General features: G+C 58.3%; 1 protein-coding gene across 2 annotated transcripts in view; it reads right to left on the bottom strand.

Annotated features, from left to right (window-relative positions):
* Window positions 1-20687, bottom strand: part of NOTCH1 (notch receptor 1) — a 41943-nt gene that overhangs the window by 5203 nt on the left and 16053 nt on the right. Inside the window, exons 3-30 of one of the 2 annotated variants that reach the window (XM_041483901.1) lie at window positions 18477-18739; window positions 17871-18209; window positions 14791-14913; window positions 14408-14641; window positions 14149-14304; window positions 13874-14059; window positions 13372-13485; window positions 12635-12748; window positions 11453-11686; window positions 10989-11099; window positions 10121-10313; window positions 9741-9886; window positions 9164-9277; window positions 8143-8262; window positions 7738-7890; window positions 7113-7341; window positions 6777-6978; window positions 6512-6665; window positions 6085-6269; window positions 5767-5899; window positions 5202-5459; window positions 4980-5092; window positions 3968-4539; window positions 2843-3271; window positions 1899-2047; window positions 1061-1277; window positions 632-722; window positions 248-413 (exon numbers count right to left, since the gene is read on the bottom strand). In XM_041483901.1, coding sequence (XP_041339835.1) covers window positions 248-413; window positions 632-722; window positions 1061-1277; window positions 1899-2047; window positions 2843-3271; window positions 3968-4539; window positions 4980-5092; window positions 5202-5459; window positions 5767-5899; window positions 6085-6269; window positions 6512-6665; window positions 6777-6978; window positions 7113-7341; window positions 7738-7890; window positions 8143-8262; window positions 9164-9277; window positions 9741-9886; window positions 10121-10313; window positions 10989-11099; window positions 11453-11686; window positions 12635-12748; window positions 13372-13485; window positions 13874-14059; window positions 14149-14304; window positions 14408-14641; window positions 14791-14913; window positions 17871-18209; window positions 18477-18739 — 5498 coding nt within the window. The remainder of the gene's footprint in view (window positions 1-247; window positions 414-631; window positions 723-1060; window positions 1278-1898; window positions 2048-2842; window positions 3272-3967; window positions 4540-4979; window positions 5093-5201; window positions 5460-5766; window positions 5900-6084; window positions 6270-6511; window positions 6666-6776; window positions 6979-7112; window positions 7342-7737; window positions 7891-8142; window positions 8263-9163; window positions 9278-9740; window positions 9887-10120; window positions 10314-10988; window positions 11100-11452; window positions 11687-12634; window positions 12749-13371; window positions 13486-13873; window positions 14060-14148; window positions 14305-14407; window positions 14642-14790; window positions 14914-17870; window positions 18210-18476; window positions 18740-20687) is intronic. The other variant, XM_041483902.1, reaches the window with a different exon arrangement.

Raw genomic sequence — 20687 nt, 5'->3', positions numbered from 1 at the left:
GGGTGATTTAATAGGTACTTCTGTAATTTCCACCTCAGTTACTGAACAAAAGAGTTCTCATGGAAAGCAAAATGTGACAGGGTCCCTCTCTAAATCACACACAACAGCAACGCTGTGGTGCAGAGCTTGTAGCAGTGACTCTGCACCAGCAAGGGACAGGGAGGGCCGTGGGGCTGCTCCTCTGCAGGGGCTCAGGGAGGGTTCCACGTGAGCTGCCAGCCAGTGCAGAAGTGCAAAGGGTCCTTACCCGGCCCTCTGACGTTGACATCCATGCAGTCAGCATCGATCTCCCCCTGAGGAGGCGTCGGGGCCATGGAGGAAATGCGCAGGTCAGCGGCGTCCAGGTGCTGCTGCGTCCACTGCCTGTGATCCGTCTGGTCATCCGTGTCCGGCAGCATCGCCTGCTCCTCGTACTGAGGGAAACAGCAGGGATGAGCTCCCAGGAAAGCACCCTGGGCTCTCTCCAGCCTGGGAAGCTCTGTGAGGCTCCAAGGTGTGTGTTTGTCACAGGCAGGCTTGCAAAGGAGCTGAGAGCAGCAATGAGGGGCCCTGAGGGTCCCTCTGCTCCTTGTGTGACAAACCCAGGAGGGACTGCCTGCAGCACAGGCAGGGAATGTGGCAGAGGGCTTACCCTGAACTTCTTGGTGTCCAAGGTCTCCTCATCACCCCACTCATTCTGGTTGTCATCCATCAGCGTGCCGTCCGAAGCATTTTTGAGGGGTCTTTAAAAAGAAAACCACAGAAAAAGTTATCTCCTCTGCAGGAACTGTTTGTGGTGTTTGTCCACGTACAGGCACAAACTGAAAGAGGAATCAACCAACATCCAGGAGGTTCCCTCAGGCTGCATTTCATTTCTGACTAAGTGAAAAATGATTACATAGCACGAACCAGAGAGAACACTGCTTTCTTCCCCATGCAGAACTTTAAGACCCCTGATTCTTCTCCTCCCTGCCACACCACTACGATGCACTAGAGAACAACACTCCAGCAGGCTCTCCCAGAGGAGCCCAGAGCAGCCCTGCTGCGCCACGTCCATCGGGTTAGCAAGCAAATTACTCACTTCAGCCCAACAGAATCCTCCCCGAGGGGCTCCCGTCGCTTCTTCTTGCTGGACTCTGTCACTTTGAAGCCTTCTGGGAACCAAAGCTGCCCATGCTCCCTGCGGCGCTTGCGGTTCACCAGCACCCCCAGCCCGATGAAGGCGAGCAGGACCAGCGCTGCCACCACCACGTACATAGGATACAGCTGGGAGTTCTTCGTGGGCTCGGCTGTTTCACCTACAAAACAGTGGGGCACAGAGAGATGCTGAGACATTAAGCTGCATAGCAAACCAGGGACGGAGTGGAAATGAAGGAAAATTTGTTAATAGAGGTACCTAAGTCTGATCTAAATCAGCTCTTCCCCCCCCCCAAAATAAGGTCATTTTATACGCTATTAATCAGAATTGCAAACTATCGGCAAATTCTCGGCTGCACAAGGCAGCCTGCACCAGGAGACAGCTTCACTTTTTTCTCCTTTAAGGAAAAGGATTAGCAAACTTCAAATCATTGCGCTTGCATTGAGCTGTTAAGACAAAAGGATTTAGGGGGGATTTTCAAGATACAAACTTCAACTCCTTGCATGTCACTGATTGATTGGAGCTGCTTGGGTTTTCTTTTTCTTTTCTTTTTTTAATAACTTTTAGAGTGATAATGATTTTGAAATAAAACCTGGAATAAGCAAAAATAATAAAGTGGGCTTGCAATTTTTTTAAAGAAAAGATTTAAAGGAAAAAAAAAAAAAGTGAGGTTATTAAAACCAGACTGTGCTCAAGTGCAGCCAATTGACAGATAACCAAACTCGAGGAAGGCTGGAAAGTTTTGGCTGTCTCTCCTCCTCAAGTGACCAGCTGTACTTACTTTTGACAGCTTCTATTTTGTAGGGTATGTTCAGGTTGCCAAGGGAGGCCAAGGCTCCCAGGAATGCTGCCACATCAGTGGCACTCTGGAAGCACTGGGAAGATGACTGGATGCACTGGCGGTTATCAATTTCCAAGTAGACAATGGATCTGTGAGAGAGAAGAGTCAATAAGGAACAGGGAGAGATGACCACACCGAGGACAAGGGCAAACCCTGCCTCCCTTCCCTCTTTAACCCCCATCAGTGGGAATTAGAAGGTGGGAACCCATCTCCTTGCTCCCCTGTGGCCCGAAGTCTCTAGCTCACACTCATGGTCTGTTGGGTTTGCCTCAGTGAATGCTGTAAAATCCAGCTCTTTATCTACAGGAATGGAAGTGAGTCTCTGCTTCACAATGTTTTATAATTACCCAGACACTACAGTATCTTAAATAATGCTGTTTGGGAGCCTTCAGATGTTCTCATATCAGTTTCACTGCTCTAACTCCTTTGCTTTCAGGGGTTTTTGATTGAGTCCACAGAGAGGGAGCAGGTTAGATGTGTATGTTTACACCAAAGATCTCCAAACACAGATTGCAGTAATTGAGTTTTACAACAAAGCTCTAGAAAGCATTTCCCAGGGAGAAAATGAGGCTTAACTTAATGACTTCCTGAAGTCAGACAGTCGGTCAGGCCAACCTCTGCTTCCAGGTCCCACCCAGCCCAGCCCCGGCTCCCAACAATGCACAGGACTCCTTCAATCGTGAGAGTCGGGCAGCATTGTATCAGGGACTCCTGAATGATCACTCCATTTTCCCACATGAGAGCAAAATCCGGTTTCTGTTCACACAGAAAGCAACATCTAAATACAATTATCTGGCCTACATCCTTCCCTTCCTAGCGTGTTACTATTGTCGACACAGAGAACACGCTCTGAGTGCTGCTCAGAGAAAATGGAACCCTCTTACCCTCTGATGTCCATCTGATCGAGCTCCCTCTTCTGCCTCCTGCCAGCCCTGGAGTAGAGGCTGCTCTTCACTTTGTTGATGACAGCACTGGACATATCTGACCAGTCCTCTGTGGACCTCTTGATGTAATGTTTTTTCAGCTCCTCCTCGTTGCCATAGTATGGGAAGATCATATACTCCCCCTTGGGGTTCTTCTTGAAGACCACGTTGGTGTGCAGCACACGGCTCAGCTCCCGCAGGAAGTTGAAGGAGTTGTTCTTCAGGTTCTCGGGGGTGATGAGGACCACCACCACCAGAGTGCCATCTGCCAGCTTCTCTGGCATGTTGTTAGCACAGTCCAGACCATCCCACTCGCACTCAAAATTGTTGCAGCCCTGGTCGCAGTGACCATCCGAGAAGTGATCTTTGCAGTACTGGTCATACAGAGGGCTGGGTGGAGGAAGAAGCAAGGCAGAAGGAAGAATTAGACCAAGTAGTGCAAATAACACCTATCTGCTGAGAAAAGCAGTGGTGGTCTCTCTTTTGTATAAATATTCTTCACCGTGACAGACACTAAACCAGTTTACATAGAAAGCAGCTGTTTTATGCAGCACTGCTGCAGGTGAGAGAGAGCAGCTGATAAATTATAAAAGAAAAAGGGACAAATTACTGTGACTCAGAGAAGGCATGGGGACACAGAATAGTTACTAAGACCACAGTTGGTCCAAGAATCTGGGACTAAGTTCCTGCTGTTGCCAAAGACAATGTTTGGGAAATGCTTGGATGTTAACATCATCATGTTTCCTGGCTGCTTTTCCATCTGGGGTCTCCCTGCCTTGAAACTGACTGTGTTACTGCTGTGAGTTGGAGAATTCACTTCTGTGCAGTGATACAAGCAAGGACAGGGAAGCCATGTGCAATGAGTCAAACCCAGAGAGCTTCCAAGTAGATGTAAACTCAGAAGGACCACAGGGAGATGTGATTGCTTGAATTGCAGCCCCACAGGCAGCAGAACAGAACGTTGGGAATGAACAGCAGGCCTGAGTCTAGGAGTTTTACCAGATACAATCAGAACAACCAGAGGCTCACCAGAGATGGTGACCATGATAGGCTTCAAAACAAGAAAGTTTTAAAGAAGCCACTTACTTGCACTGCCCCTCGTACTTCTGGCAGTCAAACCCATCGTAGAGGCAGCCAGCATTATTGCACTGAGAGTCACACTTGCCATCGTTGAAGTACTTCCAGCACTGCAGGGACTGGGAGCAGTTCTTCCAGGGGTCGTTGAAGTTGAGGGAGCAGTCGCCCCCGTCCCAGCCGCAGGCGTGGTTGTTGCATTTCCCGTCGCAGATCTTGTTGCCGGCGTACCCCACGCACACGGCGATCTCGCACTTCTCCTCGATCTTGGGGGGGATGATGTCCTGCCCGATGCCACCCTGGAAGTCGAAGTCCAGGATGTGGCAGTTGAGGCCGTTGAAGTTGGCGGGGCAGTTGCAGCGGTAGTAGGGGGAGGCGTCGCTGAAGAACTCGCAGGTGCCCCCGTTGTAGCAGGGGTTGGAGGTGCAGGGGCTGCTGGCCGGGTACTGGCACTCGGGGCCCGTGAAGGCCGGCGTGCACATGCACTTGGAGCTCTTGTGGATGGAGATGCAGGTGCCACCGTTCAGGCAGTGCAGGTTCCCGCAGGTGCGCGAGTCGTTCTCGCAGGTGGCGCCCACGAATCCCTGGGGAAGGCACAGCAAGGAGGGAGTCAGAACCACTGATGCTGTGCTACGAGCAACATTGACACACGAGTGTTCTGGGAAACTAAAACTCACCCTCTAAAACTGGTGATGGGCAAGAATAATCTTGCCCATGTAAACGTAAAGCCTGTCAGAGCATCCCCTCAAAGTGAAGGGAGCTCCTCCACAGCTGCCTGTCTCACTTTGAGTGGTGCCAATAACATTCAGCCTGTTCTACCTTCAGGCCTGAGCCATCTTCTCCTTAACTCTATTCCAGCATCCTTGCAAGTGTGGAGGGTGCACCTTTATGGATGCACCCACAGCAAAGCATCCTCCCATTCATGCCTATCCCAGCTGGGGAAGCCTCAGGGGCTAAACTGGCCTCTTGACCACCCCTCATGCTCACGCTCATTCCCTCCTCCTGGAGAGGAGCAGGCACCTACCGGGGGACACTTGCAGATGAAGCCACGGCCAGTGTTGCTGGCAACAGCACAGGTTCCCCCATTCCTGCAGGGTTTGCCTTTGCAGCCGTCCACCACGGTGTCACAGCGACGGCCTGCGAGGGAGAGGAGCGTGTGAGGAGCAGACGAAGGCGTGCAGGGCTGCCTGGGGGGGGCTGGGGGCTGCAGGCTGGGCCCTGGGAGCAGAGGGGATGCAGTGCTCACCTGCATAGCCAGGTCTGCACTCGCATTTGTAGTCGTTGACCCGCTGCACGCAGTTCTGGGTGCCGCGGGCGTCGCAGGGGTTGGACAGGCACTCGTTGACATCTCCCTCGCAGCGCTCCCCTACAAAGCCAGGGGGGCAGATGCAGCTGTAGCCACCTACCCGATCCTTGCACTTGCCATTGTTAAAGCACTTGGGCCCCAGGGTGACAGGATCAAAGAAAGGGCTGCAGTCATCCACATTGATCTCACAGTGCACCCCTAGAGAGAGGGGGGAACAACCCACACAGCTCATCAAACAGTATCGGGGGGCCCGCTGCTCCCTTGTGTGAGCCTTCCCTGCCCAGGGGCTGAGCCTGACCACGTCAGTGGCAGCCTGAGCCACCTCTTGGGCAGTAGGGACGTGGCACCACGTGGCCAAGGTCGCCTGGCCTTGATGGCTAAGCCCACGAGCAAACACAAACCTCACCTGCTGCGTTTGCTGCCGCCAGCCCGAGCAGCTAATGAGCAGAATCCAAGGATATCTGCACTCAACCCACTAATGCCCCAGCCTGGGGAATTAATTTACCTTGAGTTCCTCTGGGGCAGGAGCATTTGTAGGTATTGATGAGATCGATGCAAGTTCCTCCATTCTGGCATGGGTGGGACAAGCATTCATTGATCTCCTCTGAGCAGTTAACTCCACGATAACCAGCCACACACTGCAAGGAGGAAAGAGGGGAACTATCAGAGAGGTTCCTTCCATTCCCACATGGCTCTAGAAGCATAGCCAGCACCCGAATCTCCAACTTGGTAAAGGGGCGTCATGCAAGGGCAGCCTCTTGGGCAGGAGAAAGGCAGTAACTGAGGCTTTTCCCCTGGGAATTCCTGCCCCCCAGGCACCTACCTTGCAGGAGTAGCCTCCCAGGTAGTCTGTGCAGGTGGCTCCGTTCTGGCAGGGGTTGGGGGAGCATTCATCCACCTGCTCCTCACAGTAGCTGCCGGTGTAGCCGGCCTGGCAGCGGCAGAAATGAGTGTTGCCAGTGTCAACACAGAGCCCCGAGTTCCTGCAGAGATGTGCTACATCGATACCTGTCAGGGAGAGCAGAGTGAGATGCAGGGACCTTGGTGACACCCACACATACCACAGGGCCATGTCCTGGCCACCACACACCCCACAGGGAATCACAGCCTTGGGTGTGCATTGCTAGAGCAGTCCTTGAGATCGCTCTGTGCCAAAGATCCGCATCAAGAGAAACAGCCACATCCCTGCTCAGTGCCCAGCACAGGAGACACCTGGGGACCCCAGCCTGACCCTGTACACATGGCCTTACCTTGCTGCTTAGCAGCCACCTCGCAGGACACGCTGGGGACATCGCAGTAGAGCCCTGTCCAGCCGCTGTTGCACTCGCAGTGGTACAGATTGCTGGTCTGCCAGCACTTGCCTCCATTTTTGCAGGGCGAGGAGTCACACCAACGCACCAAGTTCTGGGGAGCAGAGCAAGAGATGAGGGTGAGGACCCAGCAGGGCTCCTGCAGGAGCAGAGACTGAAGTGACCCCCAGATCCCCAGAGCAGCATCCACCCAAGGTTCCTGTACCTGGCAGTTGAGCCCGGTGTATCCCTGGGGACAGGTGCACTTGTACGTCCCGTAGCTGTCCTGACACGTGCCCCCGTTCAGGCACGGCTTGGAGTCACACTCATTGATGTTGTGCTCACAGTAGCTGCCCGTGAAGCCGGGCAGGCAGATGCACGTGAAGGTGTTGATGCCATCCACACATGTGCCACCATTGAAGCAGGAGCTGGGGACACAGAGACCGCGCCCCGGTGAGTCACACCGCTGGCCGTGCCCCACGCCAAAGCTCCCACGCACCAACCCAGGGCGATGGGGCAGCACAGGGACCCCAGCCCCTTGTCCCAGCTGGCAGGACTGTACCTCTCTGTGCAGTCAGGGGTGTTGTTCTCGCAGTGGATGCCGCTGAAGCCGGAGGGGCAGGTGCAGGTGTAGCTGTTGACGCAGTCGGTGCAGTTGGCCCCGTTCTTGCAGGGGTTGCTGGCGCACTCGTTGATGTCCTCCTCGCACTTGGGCCCACGGAAACCAGCCAGGCACTCACAGAAGAACGTGCCAATGCCATCGGAGCAGGAGCCACCGTTGTGGCACGGATCTGGAGAGGAGGGACGTGCATGTGAAGATGTGATGGGTCCAGATGTGGTGCTGCAGCCCAGCCCGGGAGCTGCCCCACGGCATTGCCCCCATACACATTCCCTGGCCATGTGTAGGAATGGGACTGAGCCCATGGACTGGGCAGAAGCCACACCAACCCCTCCAGGAGACTGGGCACAAGGAGATCCCATGGCACACATTGTCCCCCAGCCTCCTTCCTCCTGCCTTGCACTGACACGGCTCAACAGGGACATGCCTGAGGTGGCCCAAAAGCCAAGCACGGCTCATAGCACAGCTCATAGCTGGTCCATGCATGGAGAGGAGAATCCCAGCCCCAGGAAGGGTGATGAGGCCCAGGGCTGGGCTGGGTGCAGGCAGGGGCAGCCCCTGCTCTTACTGGGCTTGCAGTCGTCGATGTCGGTGTCGCAGTTGCGGCCGGAGAAGCCGGTGCGGCAGGCACAGCGGTAGCTCCCGTTGGTGTTCTGGCACGTGGCCCCATTCCTGCAGGGGCTCTTCACACACTCATTGATGTCAATCTCACAGGTCTGACCTGGGGACAGAGCAGGACAGGGATTGTGCGGGCTGGGGGTGCTGGTGAAAGCCCCAGGGGTGACAATGACATCCTGGGCACTGCTCACACCACAGCACAAGCCAAGGGATGCAGGTAATGGTTGTGTCCCATCCACCCAGCTGAGCCATGGGGCAGGTCAGGACCCTCCCCAAGGCCTGACTCCCTCCCCTGTGCCTTTCCCTCCCTGAGGCGAGCAGGGGGTTCTAACCTCCAAAAGAGCCCTGTCCATACCTTGCCAGCCAGGGGGGCAACTGCAGGAGAAGCTCTTGTAGTCCTCTGACTCCTGGCACTCGCCACCGTTCTTGCAGGGGCTGCCAGCACAGGGGGCCAGCACATCCTCACAGGTGGCTCCTGCACAGGCACAAGCACACGCTGACACTCTCCAAAAGGACAGGTGGCCCAAGACCCCGCTATCCCTGTCCCCTGCCCTGGGCTGCTGCCAGTCTGGGCAAGGCTCTGGACTTCCCCAGCACCCCAGGGCAGCCCAGCTGGGGCTGTCTCCTCCATTCTGGGTCACTCATGACCCAAACCCCCACAACCTTTTAAGCCCTGGTTATCTGGGCTGCATGACAGCAATGCACACTTCCTTTGGCAGGGAAGTGCTGCTCAGGGTGTCTTTTCCCCCTTGCATTCCCTCCCCCCTTCCCTCTCCGCTGCTTTTCCTGTTTACGTCCAGCCAAGGGACACGTTCCCTCCAAACCCTTATCTTCCCTGTCAGCCAATATCTCCTGAACTGGCCTTTGCTATTTTCCAGAGCCTTCCCCTCCCTGCTTGCCCAGTCCCCGTCCCCCCCCCAGGGGTTTCTATGGCCACTGGTGAGGGCAGGAAACAGCTCATGGCTTCCTGCAATTGTGCTGGGCTGCGCAAGCGGAAGCGCAGGGCCGGCAAACAGGAATTGGCTCAGCAGAATCCCCTGGCCCCTCGGCCTCGGATCGCCCCTTCCAGCACGGGCATCATGGCTGGGGAACGCTGGGGTGTCAGTGGGGCAGCCCCTGGGTGCTGCTGCCCCCGAGCCACCCTCCAGGAGGAGGAGGAAGAGGAGGAAGGGAGGAAAAAAAAGCTCCTGCCAATTTCCTCCAGCTGCGCCGTGGAGAGGTGGAGCTGTGGCTGTGGGCAGCCCCTCAGCAGGGCAGAATGAGAGAAGCTTTCATGCTCAGTGCCAGCTCACTGCATGTGCTGGGGACCAGTTTGGTGTCACATGTGAAGCAGAAACTCCACCGAGCTGTGGTGGGGCACAGGGTGCTCCCCTCACCTGTGTAGGGCAGGAGGCAGTTGCAGGTGTAGCCAGCAACATCATCAATGCACGTGCCCTGGTTCAGGCAGGGGTTGGAAGCACATTCGTTGATATTGGTCTGGCAGTTGGGGCCTGTGTTAAGAAAAATAGACAGAAGTGGCTGTGATGGAGGTGTGCTGGTGGCAGGGGGCTGAGGGTACAGTGGGGACACGGTGGCAATGACAACAGCACAGCCATTGCCCTGGGAAAGCCTCCTGTGCTCAGCTCCAGCCCTGAACTCTGCTGAAGGTCTCCAGGAGGGCTGCACTGCCACAGCTCCCAGCCACACCTGGGGCTCCACTGTTCCCAAAATGAAGCCTCCAGCCCATCTGGCATGGAACACCCACCCACAGCTTCCACCCAGGCCTTGGTGTGGGGGGAACATGGCATCAAGTCCAACCATTCACCCAGCACCACTGTGTTCCACATCCACACCACTTTGAACACTTCCAATCACGGTGTCTCCACCACTTCCCTGGGCAGCTTGCTCCAGTGCCTGACCACCATTTCCAGGAAGAAATTTTTCAGAATATCCAACCTAAGCCGCTTCACTCACCGCTGAAGCCCTCCCTGCAGGTGCAGATGTAGCCACTGGTCATGTCCTTGCAGGTGCCACCGTTCATGCAGGGATTGGATTCACACTCGTTGTTGTTAATGTCACAGTTTGTCCCACTCCAGCCAGGGTCACAGTCACACTTGTAGCTTTGGGGAAAAATTGGAGCATAAAAAGCTGGTCCATCCTGGTCCTCTAGGCTGCACCAGCCATCATTTAGCCAACAAATCCTGTTCCTTCAGGGAAATACCCCATAGCACTGGCTCAGAGCACGGACAAGCACAAACTCAGGGGACAGATGCTCACCCTCCTCTAACCCTGACTTTGCTGGGGACCCTTTGGTCTCTGCAGCCCCCCAGCAGCCCCTGCACCCTCTAACCTACCCATTCAATCCATCATGGCATTTCCCATGGATGCAGGGGTTGCTGTTGCACTCGTTCACTTCAGACAGGCACTTGGGGTCGTGGAAGCCCTCGGGGCAGAGGCAGGTGAAGCCGTTGATGCCATCCTTGCACGTGCCCCCGTTGTGGCAGGGGTTGCTGGCACACTCGTCGATGTTGATGTTGCACATGCGCCCTGGGAAAGGGGGAGCAAGGAACAGTTACCCCATAAGCATGAACGGCATGGCCTGGGGAGTGCACCCACCAGGCAGCTCCCCCTCCAGCCACCCAGGGAGTGTCTGCTGGAGGCTGGGATCTCAGGACACACTGTGCTGGCTGCAGAGGAGTGGGCTGCCCTGCAGGCAGGGTGACTTCACACCCTGCATCGCCTGCCTGCCTTCATTAAACGGGACTGGGAAGAGGCCGTGCCCTGGGCTGCTTTGGTCCAGGAGGGAACACCAAAGGGAGGAGGTTTCAGCCTGTAACCCTACCTGCCATGCCTGACAAAGCCAGGCTTTATTTCAGCTCCCGGCGGGCCCGAGGACAAGGGGCCGCGCGAGCGGGGAGCGGTGGGGGCTGCTCCCATCAAAGCCCTCCACCATTTCCAGCAGCCATCAAACAAACCAGTTGGACAAGGCAGCAACCTGATACCCATGGGAGTGGGCGCAGCAGGAGTCGAATTCGCAGCACCAGACACCCCTTTGATTTCGGACTGAGCCGGGGTCACCCTCCTGAACAAGCAGGAGCGCTGGAGGGTGTAAAACCTCCTACAAGCGGGATGGCAGCATCCCCCCTCCTTCTTGCACCCTTGTCCTGGTTTTGTGAGGCACCAGCAGCTGCAGGTCCCCAGGGTGTGAGGCCCTGCTCTCACCTGTGTACCCCGGCTCGCAGGTGCACTCGTAGCCATTGATCTTGTCGATGCACTTGCCGTAGTCACAGGGATTGCTGGCACAATCATCCAGGTTGATCTCGCAGTTGGAGCCTAGGGAGGAGAGGGGGTTTGTTAAGGGGTCCCCAAGAGGAGAGGGCTGTCATTAGGAGGTCCCCAGACCCGTCAAAGCAGTAAAATGAACCCCGCTGGCACCAACTGCCAGCACCACCCCACAACAAAGCGCCTCTGCCATGGGCAGCTCCCGGCTGGGGCGCGGCTCCTGCCTGAGCTGGGCACCAAACTGGGAGAACTCGCCCTCACCCAGGGTGCCCCAGCCAGCCCTGGCACCAGGGCGGCTGCTGGTGGTGGCCCAGGGCCAAGCTGCCCCAGGAAGAGGATGGGAGCGGGATGCTGCACCGGCACTGCCGACCCATGTGGAGCCACAGGGGTTCCCTCCTGCTCACCCGTGGTCCCTTTGAGGCAGATGCAGTTGTAGGCGTTGTTCCTGTCCTGGCAGGTGCCCCCGTTTTTGCAGGGCTGGCTCTGGCACTCGTTGATGTTGATGTCGCAGCGGTGGCCCGTGTAGCCGGGCTGGCAGAGGCAGGTGAAGGAGGCGATGCTGTCCTTGCAGGTCCCGTAGTGGCACGGGTCAGGATCACACTCATCGATGTCGATCTCGCAGTGAGCACCCGTGAAACCTGCCACCAGCAGGAGAGACACAGGCTGAGCAAGGGGGACATGGGCTGGGGATGGGGGACACTCCTTCCCACCCTCTCCAGATGTGAGGCAGTGCACTGGGGAGCCTTTACCTGCCCCACTGTGATCTCTGGGATCCCCAGGAGCGGGGTGCAGGCAGGGAGCACCCCGATGTGCTGATGGGGGGGCTGGTCAGACCCCAGCCGGGGGGCTTTGTCCTGGGGTGCACAATGACCTGCATTAAAGCAGCCTCGGCTGCAAGCGGGGCCCCGCGCTCGTCCCAGCGTGCACGGGGGGGCCGGCCCCAAGCACCCCCCAATAATAACCCCCCCGGCAGCTCCTATTCTCCTGGCCGGCTCCCTCCCCGCCGGGTTTGGGGGTGGAGAGCCGAGGACAAAGTACAGCTTTGACTAGACCCCGCCAAGCCCACATAGCAGCTTTTCATCGGGGCTTGGCATTAGCAAGACACTAATTAGAGGCCATTCAGCTGGAAGATTTCTGGCGGGAGCTGCTCCACAAAAGAGCCACTGTTTGCCACCAGGGCTCAAGTCATCATTTTGTGCAACTGCTCCTTGGGTTTCGGTCGGCGAGCCCCCGCGGCCCTGCACCTTGCGTCCCCATAGAGGCAGCTTTATTCCTTCCTTCCTGCCTTCCCCCTCGCTGCCGGGCGGGAGCACGGTGGGACGGCTGCTGCAGGGCCACACCTAAGGAGTGCCAGGCTCCATACACCTGGCTCCGGGGCCAGCAGGCTCCAGAGCTCGACTTGTTCTGCCATCACCAGGGAAAGGGACATCCTGCACCACAGGAGTCACATCAGCAGGGACCAACCTCACTGCTGGGGACACCTGCCACAGCAGGTGGTTGCAGAGTTGGGCACTAAATGATTTGTCAATGTGGTTTTATAGCACATCACAGGGCAGGACCCCCGCAGCCCCCCAGGATCCCCTCACCTTCAGTGCACTCGCAGCTGTAGGTGTTGGGGCCATCCACGCACTTGGCACCGTTCTTGCAGGGGGTGCTGGCGCACTCGTCGATGTCAAACTGGCACAGGTGCCCGTTGAAGCCTGGAACGGAGGGAAAAGTCACCTCCCTGCTCACGGCCAGACCCTCCAGGCTCCCCTCCCTGCTGCCGGGCAGCTCCCGCTGGGCCCCCCTGCCCCGCTCCCGCCGGCCCCCCGCATCCCGGCTGGGGCGCCGGGTTTCCATGGGGACGGCTGCTGGGGGCCCTGAATGCGGGGCTGCGACCCACCATTGAGAGCATCTTATTTACATCTCTAGAGGAGCAAAGTCTCTGAACTTCAAAACCTCCTTTCACAGATTAACCGTCTCCCCATTCTCTGCTCCACCCCGTGACTTTGACACCGCATTCAAAGCCGCTGGTGCGGCCCCCCCCAGCCCCCAGCCCTCCTTCCCAAAGAGGGGCCTTTTCAAGTGCAAAGCCGTGGGGTTTAATCCTCCTTCTCCTCTCCCATGGGCGGGAGCTGGAGCAGCATGGCCCGCACGGGGCTCAGCTCCTCATGGCAATTGGAGAAGCTCCCTCCACAGCACCAAGAGGTGCTCCCTACGCTCTCCCCATCTCGCAGGGCTATGAAATTTAAGGAGCCCATTCTTGGCTCGAGCCAGGATGCATCCTGGCTTTGTTTCCACCACAGTGGCAGTGGGATGGCTGCTGGCTGGTGCCACGTACCAGTGGGGCACTCGCAGTGGAACTCGTTGATCTTGTCCAGGCAGTTGCCGTTGTGCAGGCAGGGGCTGCTGGCGCACTCGTCCGTGTTGATCTCGCAGTAAACCCCCTCGTACCCTGCCGAGAGACCCAGCACTGTCAGCACCACGGCATGGGGCTGGCACAGCCCCACAATGGATCCCCTGTCTTTAAAAGGCAGCTCAGGGGCTGTTCTACACGTGGTGGGATTTGATGCATGAGCTGCTCCTTGGATCAACAGGTTTTGGCTCAATCCAAGCCAAGGTTGGCAAGAGGATGAGTTCAGTGTAGGGCTGATGGTGCCCAAATCTCACTTCTTGTGCCCCAACCACACAACCTTTACTGAGCTCCTTCTTTTTGGTGCTGTCCTCAGGCACACAGGAAATGTTGACCCAACCCCACACTGAGCTAAAGCTCAGGGCCACTCAAAACCCTCCCACTGCCCACCCCCAGCACCAAGGCTGAGTCTACAGGGCTGCCCACACACCAGGCATGCAGATGCACTGGAACTCCCCAATCTGGTCCAGGCAGGTGGCATCATTCTGGCAGGGGTTGGAGAGGCACTCATTGACATCAATCTCACAGCGAGGGCCTGAGTAGCCCTGCAGACACTGGCACTGGAAGGACCCTTGGGTGTTGATGCACTTTCCTGCGTGCTCACATGGGTTGGCTCCTGTAAAACACAAGCACAGCTCTCAGGACTCGCTCCTGGCTGTGCCAGAGCCCTCCCCAGCCGTGCTGCTGTCACCCATGTGAGCTCACCCAGCGAGCACTCGTCCACGTCCTGGTTGCAGGCTGGCCCCATGTACCCCGAAGGACACGTGCAGATGGCTTTGCCATTGACGGGGTTGGTGTCGCAGTTGGAGCCCTCGTTGCAGGGGTTGCTGATGCAGGCATCATCCAGGTGGCACAGCAAACCTGGGCAGCCAAAGGCACGTCAAGGATGATGGGCACACGAGTCACTGCCAACGAGGAGCCAGGGGACATGCAGGGCAGGGGACAAGGTGGGACAGGGCCTCACCTGTGCGGCCGTGGGGGCACTCGCAGTAGAAGGAGGCCACCCGGTCGTGGCAGGTGGCCCCGTGGAAGCAGGCGGCCATGGCGCAGTCGTCGATGTTCTCGCTGCAGTCCTCGCCCGTCCAGCCGTTGACACAGACACAGTTGTAGCCGCCGTGGTTGTTGTGGCAGGTGCCACCGTTCTGGCAGGCGTTGGGCATCAGCTGGCACTCGTCCACGTCCTCAGTGCAGTACTGACCTGCCAGGGGACAGGGCACCTGCGTGAAGCTGGCACTGACCACTCCCGATGTGAAGCAGGACGGCTCTGCCCACACTGTGCCCATCATCCCCCCGGGCAGGACTCATCCTCCCAGCCCAGCCCTATGCCACCATCATTCCTGGCACTACCTGTCCACTCAGGTGGGCACTGGCAGTTGTAGGTGTTGACGCCATCCACGCAGGTGCCCCCATTCTTGCAGTTGTTGCCTGGGCAGTCGTTGATGTTCTCCTCACAGTTCTGACCCGTGAACCCTGCGCAGAGGAGACAGCTGCCATGATGCCAACTCACCCACTGGCTGTGTCACCACCGTGCCCCTCGTCACCTCCCACCACCAGCAGGTTGTTCATTTTCAGGTGCTGAGCGTGTGCTAGGTGGCTTTGAAGCACTGCCTGGTTTGATCTTCATCCCCAATCCACCTCTGCTAGGGCCTGGCAGCAGCAGCTTCCTCAGCACAGGGCAGGCTGTCCCTGCTGCCAGAGCCTCCAGCCCTGGAGACGCCTGCCCCGAGCAGTGCAGATCTGACTCCACACAAGCCAGAACGAAGCAGAGCTGCTCCCACGAAGGGTTGTGGCACCCAGTGCTGAATCACTGGCGTTTAATTTCCCTTTTAAAGAGCCTCAGCAGAGCGCTTGCCCCTGAGGGGGATCCAAGTCCCTGCCGGGGCGAGCCACAATCCCACACGGCGCTGGGCTCATCCCAGCCCACCTCTGCTTGGGTTTGTTATCACCTCCAGCTGATAGCAAGGAAACCCTGCCGCCCCCAGCCTCTGCAGTAGGAGCACAGCAGCCAGGCCCTCCTCAGGACATCTGCCAAGCCACCTCCGACTGACATTTGTGTTAAAAGCTGCATTTACTGTACGACCCTCAAAGCTCTCGACCCAGCTGCTTGGGGTTTGGGATGGCAATGCCAGCCCACAGTGCCAGTGTCCATCTGCAGCTCCCTCAAACTCCCCAGGGCATTCTGCAGGTCCAGACCAGGCTGCTCCCCACCCAGGCACCAAAACAGGTCACCTGCACAGGTAAGGACCAGGTGCCCAGACTGATTCTCTGTGGGACCCCAGAGCCTGGCCCAGCTGGGAGCTTTCCCCTCACTCTCTCCACGTTTTCCTCTCCCCAGCTCCATCACATGGGGAGCATCCACAGCTTTTTATGATTGCTGGTAGGGGCCCAGAGCAGATAACATTGATTTGCACCTCATTTTTAAGCAGCGGGGCTGAGCCTGAGCAGCCATAGCTCCCAATGTCCTAGAAACCAGGATTAACTCATTTTGAACCATCCAAATGAGTAATTAGTAGGGCAATTACTTTAAACTCAGGGTTACATTCTGCAGCGATGGCACGATAAAACAGCCAAGATTACTTTAACTTGAAGAAACCCGGTACAGCCAGGCCTCTCCAGGAATGAAAAGGGGACATTGTTCCACGTTTGCCGTGCCACATACCAGCATATCAATCACCCCCTTATCATGAGGAACAGCCCCCTGTCCCTCTGCTGCCGTGCAGCTCCTGCGTTGTGTGCGAAGGAGGAGCTGCTGAGGGACCCCCTGTTCGCTGCAGCAGGGGCTGTGCCACCCCACGGGAGGTGAAGCAGCTCCTGCAGGATGCAAATCTCCTGGAAGCAGCCCACGGAGCCGCAGCTGGGTGTGACAGCGCCGATCCTGCCGGGAGCAGGGCTCTGCCCCGGGCTGTGCCTCACCCCGCCGTGCCCGACGCTGGGGCTGCTCGGTGAAAGTGCCTCGTCAGCAGAACGGCAGGGCAGGGCCAGCACAGCTCCTCCTGCACCTCCACCTGCCCATCCCTGCGGGACAGGGCTCGGAGCTGCTCCAAAGGAGCATCGCTCCCGGGAGCTCATGCTGGAAGGAAAGGTTTCCTTCCTGGCACTGCTCGCTCGGTCATCCCCACACATCCCTGTCCCTAAGGCTTTGCTCCAGCCTGGGTGAGCTGTGGTGGGGGTGAGGCAGGAGATCCTGCAGGGCCCTGTCCGTCCTGGATGGTTGATGAGATTCCTGAGGTACTGCAACCAAAAGCTTTGGGAAGGGGGTGGAACCTCTGAACCTGTGTCAGACATCAAGACAAGATCCCCCACACAGCTCACAGGGATTATTTATCTTCCCTAGCCCAGGCTGGGCTGCCAGCAGGGTGTGGGTGTCTGTGACACCTGGGAGACCCCATCCTCACCTTAATGCCACATCCCCAGCAGAGATGGGGCAGGAGCTACAGGGAGAGAGGCTGGAGCTCCCCATGGCAATGCCCAGCCCTGCCCAGGGTGCAGAGGGGAAAACCACCCAACCCTCATCCCACTCTGGCCACTGCTGGGCTATGGGTGACCAGAGGATCAAACCAACCCCACAAGGGACTCCTCAGGCCGGGCACTGCTGCCCACAGCTTCCTTCCCAGGGACAGGGCTGGTGCCTCCCCTCCACATCTGCCACAGCTGGCTGGCTCGGGTGAGGACAGCACTCATCCCAGGAAACACAACCTGGTCTGAGCGTGGCTCTGGGCTGAAACTCCAGTTTCATTTCTCCAGCTGACCCAGGGATGGGGTGAAGCTGCTCAGTCCCTTCCCTGCCCTTACTGCACTGCAGACTCACAGTCTGAGGGCAGAAGTGAAAGGGCTTGCTGGGGTCAGGAGGCCCTTTCTCAGCTGCTGTTCTTCTCCAGGGTTTGCAGGGTGCCAAGCTCCTTTCCAGGGTACCAAGATCCCTTCCAGGGCGCTGAGCTCCCAGGACAGTGCCCACCAGGCCCCTCCACAGGAGCTCTCCATGCCAGAGGCTGCAATCCTGCTGGCCTGCTCCAGAGTTTGCCGGAGGGAGCAGCAGCGAGCACAGAGAGAGTCTTCCTTCCCCAGCTCCATTAGCACTCGGAAACTTTCCAAAATAGCTATTCCGGGCTAATTATTCCATTCTGGAAGTGGATTAAGCTAAAGCGGAAAAAGGCACTCTTATTCTGGAATATGAGCATCCGCACAGGGGCCTCTGCTCAAACAGTTGTTTTGGAAGAGCTATTTTGGTGAAACACAAAGTATATAAAGCCCCCAGATGAACTCTCCTCCTCAGGCATCGCTGCCCAACGTTTACCCTAAAGCACACACAGCACAACCAGCCCACAGCCAGAGGGTTCTGTCCCTCCCAGCCTCACAACCTGCTGGAAATTCAGGCACTACTCATTTCGGGTGGACTAAGGTGCTGCCCCATGCCTTCCCCTCCCTACCTGGCAGGCAGGTGCAGTCGTAGGTGGTGTCCCCGATCTGGCGGCAGGTGCCCCCGTTCTGGCAGGGCGAGGGGTTGCAGGGCACGTAGAGGTGCTCGCAGTTCTGCCCGGTGTAGGCCGGCTTGCAGGAGCACTGGTAGGTGCCCACCTCGTTGGTGCAGCTGCCCCCGTTCTTGCAGACGGGCGGGGAGATGTTGCACTCGTTGACGTCCTGCTTGCAGTTGGCGCCATGGAAGCCGGCGGTGCAGCGGCAGATGTAGTGGGCTTCGAAGGGCACGCACTGGCCCCCGTTGGCACAGGGGTTGGAGGCACAGGGGTCGGCCTGCTGGCAGGTTTTGCCTGGGGAGGGCAAGGAGGGAGGCTGAGGATGCAAACAGCAGCTCAGCTCTTGGTGGCGGTGATCTACACCAGGGTGCAGACCCGCATCTGGTTGTACCTGTGCAGTGGGGTCACAATTCCCACAGCTGCCATCCACCCACCCCCAACCAGCTTGGCAGACCACCCTCCCCACCTCCCCAAAGCCAAACTCAGAGACACCTCACCACCCCTGTGGCACTCCATCCATCCCTGCCGAGCCCAGCCGCGTCCCCAGGTGCCACCCCTCACCTGACCAGCCGGGCGGGCAGCGGCACTTGTACTCGCTGAGCGTCAGCAGGTCGCAGGTGCCGCCGTTGCGGCAGGGGTTGCTGAGGCACACGTTGTCGCGGGGCGTCAGGCACAGCTCGTCGGTGAAGCCCAGGCGGCAGGCGCAGCTGTAATCCACGGTGCTGCCGCGCACCAGCGCCGTGCAGGTGCCCGCGTTCTTGCAGGGGGAGCTCAGGCAGGGGTTGGGCAGCTGGCACCGCTCGCCCACGTAGGCACCGCTACACCTGGCAGGGGCGAGACGCGCCGTCAGCGGCGTGGCACCGAGCGGCCCCGAGGGCACCGTGCGCCCGGGGGACCGGCCCAGCCCCGCACGGCGGGTTTGGCAGCGGCGAGGCTCGGCCCTGGCTGCTCCGGGCTGGGAAGGGGAGGATGAAAGAGGTGCTGGGAACAAAGGCGTCCCCCGTGGAGGGGCCTGTGCTGACTTGCACAACCGCAGTTACGGCGCTGACATCCTGCGTCTCATGGCAGGGAGATTCTTCTCCCTTCCCTCTCTGCTGAAGAGGGAATCGAGGCACAAGGGACACATGGTGAGGGTAAGAGGAGCATCCCCATACCCACACCAAATCCACAGGGCCAGGCAGCATGGGGACAGCCCTGCTCCCTGCCTGCTCCTGCCCACGCTGGAGTCTCTGCTGCACCAGGGCTATTTTTATCCTCCCTCAGTCCTAAATCACTCAAACACAATTAAGCAGGGGCTCAGCACTGGCTGGCAACAGGTGGGACAAGTTCCTGCTGCTCCAAGTCAGCTGAGAGCTTCCCCAGAGCCAAACCCTGCACAAGGAGAGTGAGTGGCTCTGGCTGCTGCATCCCTCTGCGTGGGGACCCTGAGAAAAGAACCCCTGATGCCACCACCAGCTTCACCATCTGTCATCACTGGCCACCTGGGCTGGAGCAGGACTGGAGCTGGCACCAGAGATATGCCCTGAGGGCAAACCCCACCAGCCATCCTGGTGGGCCTGGGCAGGATGTGTGGCTGGCAGGACTCTGCAGAGGAGGGGGGATGAGGACAGACCAAGGCTGAGCACCTGACACAAAAAAAAATCCCAGGGATGAGGCACAAACCCCCCTGCCTGGGGGTAAGGCAACCCCAGCTGGAGGTGGTGGGTGGGGAAGGTGACAGCACCTGGGCACCGGGGGTCCCCAGGGCGCTGTGGCAGGTCAGGCTCAGGGCACCAGCAGCTCACACCTGCTGCCATCAGATCTGGGGGGACATCGCATTCCTGAGCCTCCTGTGGCAAGGGGGTGAGCAGGGGGTCCCAGAGGGTGCTGCAGAGCACAGCAGTCACCCAAAGCAAGCCCGTGGGGCTCCTCTGGTGAAGCACAACCAGCAAACCCCACCCTCAGCCGCCCCAGCCCGGAGCCACATCCCTTTGCCGGCGACAAGACCACGTTTCAGCCCCGCTCCCCCTCTCCTCCTACTTTTTTTTTTTTTCTTCTTCCCCCCCTTTTTTTTTCTTTTTTTTTTTTTTTTTTTAACCCAATTCTGATTTCATTGTCGGGGATTGTGTGAGAATTTGTCGGGATTCGGAGACATTTTGAGTTAATGAGACGGCATTATCCAGGCCAAATGAAAAAGAAAATGTGTATAATAATAAATCAGGGCATCTGCTCGGCACACAAAGGGCGGCGGGGAGCAGGTGTGCATCCTAATGAGGCACAGCAGCTGCCGGCGCCCGCGGACCGTGCCCGGCTCGCCGGCGGCTCCGAGCCCCGGGCGCCGCGGCCGCGGAGCGCCGGCGCTTCTGGGTGGCTGCGCGGGGGAATGCGGAGCTTGGGGCCGCCTGAGAAGGGCTCTTTGTGCGGGGCCGGGCACGGCAGCAGCGACAGCGAGAGGAGCAGGCACAGGCACGCCGCTGGGCTGTGCAGTCATCTGGTAAAACGCCCGCCTGAGCGCAGCGCACACGCTTTTTTTCTTAAAACAATCCCCCCCGCGCTAGGCGGGGGATGGCGGAGAGCGGAGGGTCCAGTGGGAGGGAAAGAAAAAAAAAAAAAGGGGAATAAGGAGAGGGAAAAAAAAAAAATGATGCTGGACAAAGAGGTCCGGTGGCAGCGCGGGAAGTGCTGGGCGCGGTGGTGCCACCAGGGAGAGGGACACGGTGATGCTGGGGGAGCCGAGGGGATGCTGGGGGACCCGAGGGGATGCTCGGCATCCCAGGCCAAGGCAGGAGGCCA

This window comes from Pyrgilauda ruficollis, unplaced genomic scaffold (assembly GCF_017590135.1).
Source record: "Pyrgilauda ruficollis isolate IOZ18807 unplaced genomic scaffold, ASM1759013v1 scaffold62, whole genome shotgun sequence".
Lineage (NCBI taxonomy): Eukaryota > Metazoa > Chordata > Aves > Passeriformes > Passeridae > Pyrgilauda > Pyrgilauda ruficollis.
Note: the sequence above shows the minus strand (reverse complement) of the source record. Positions and strands in the feature narration are given on the sequence as shown.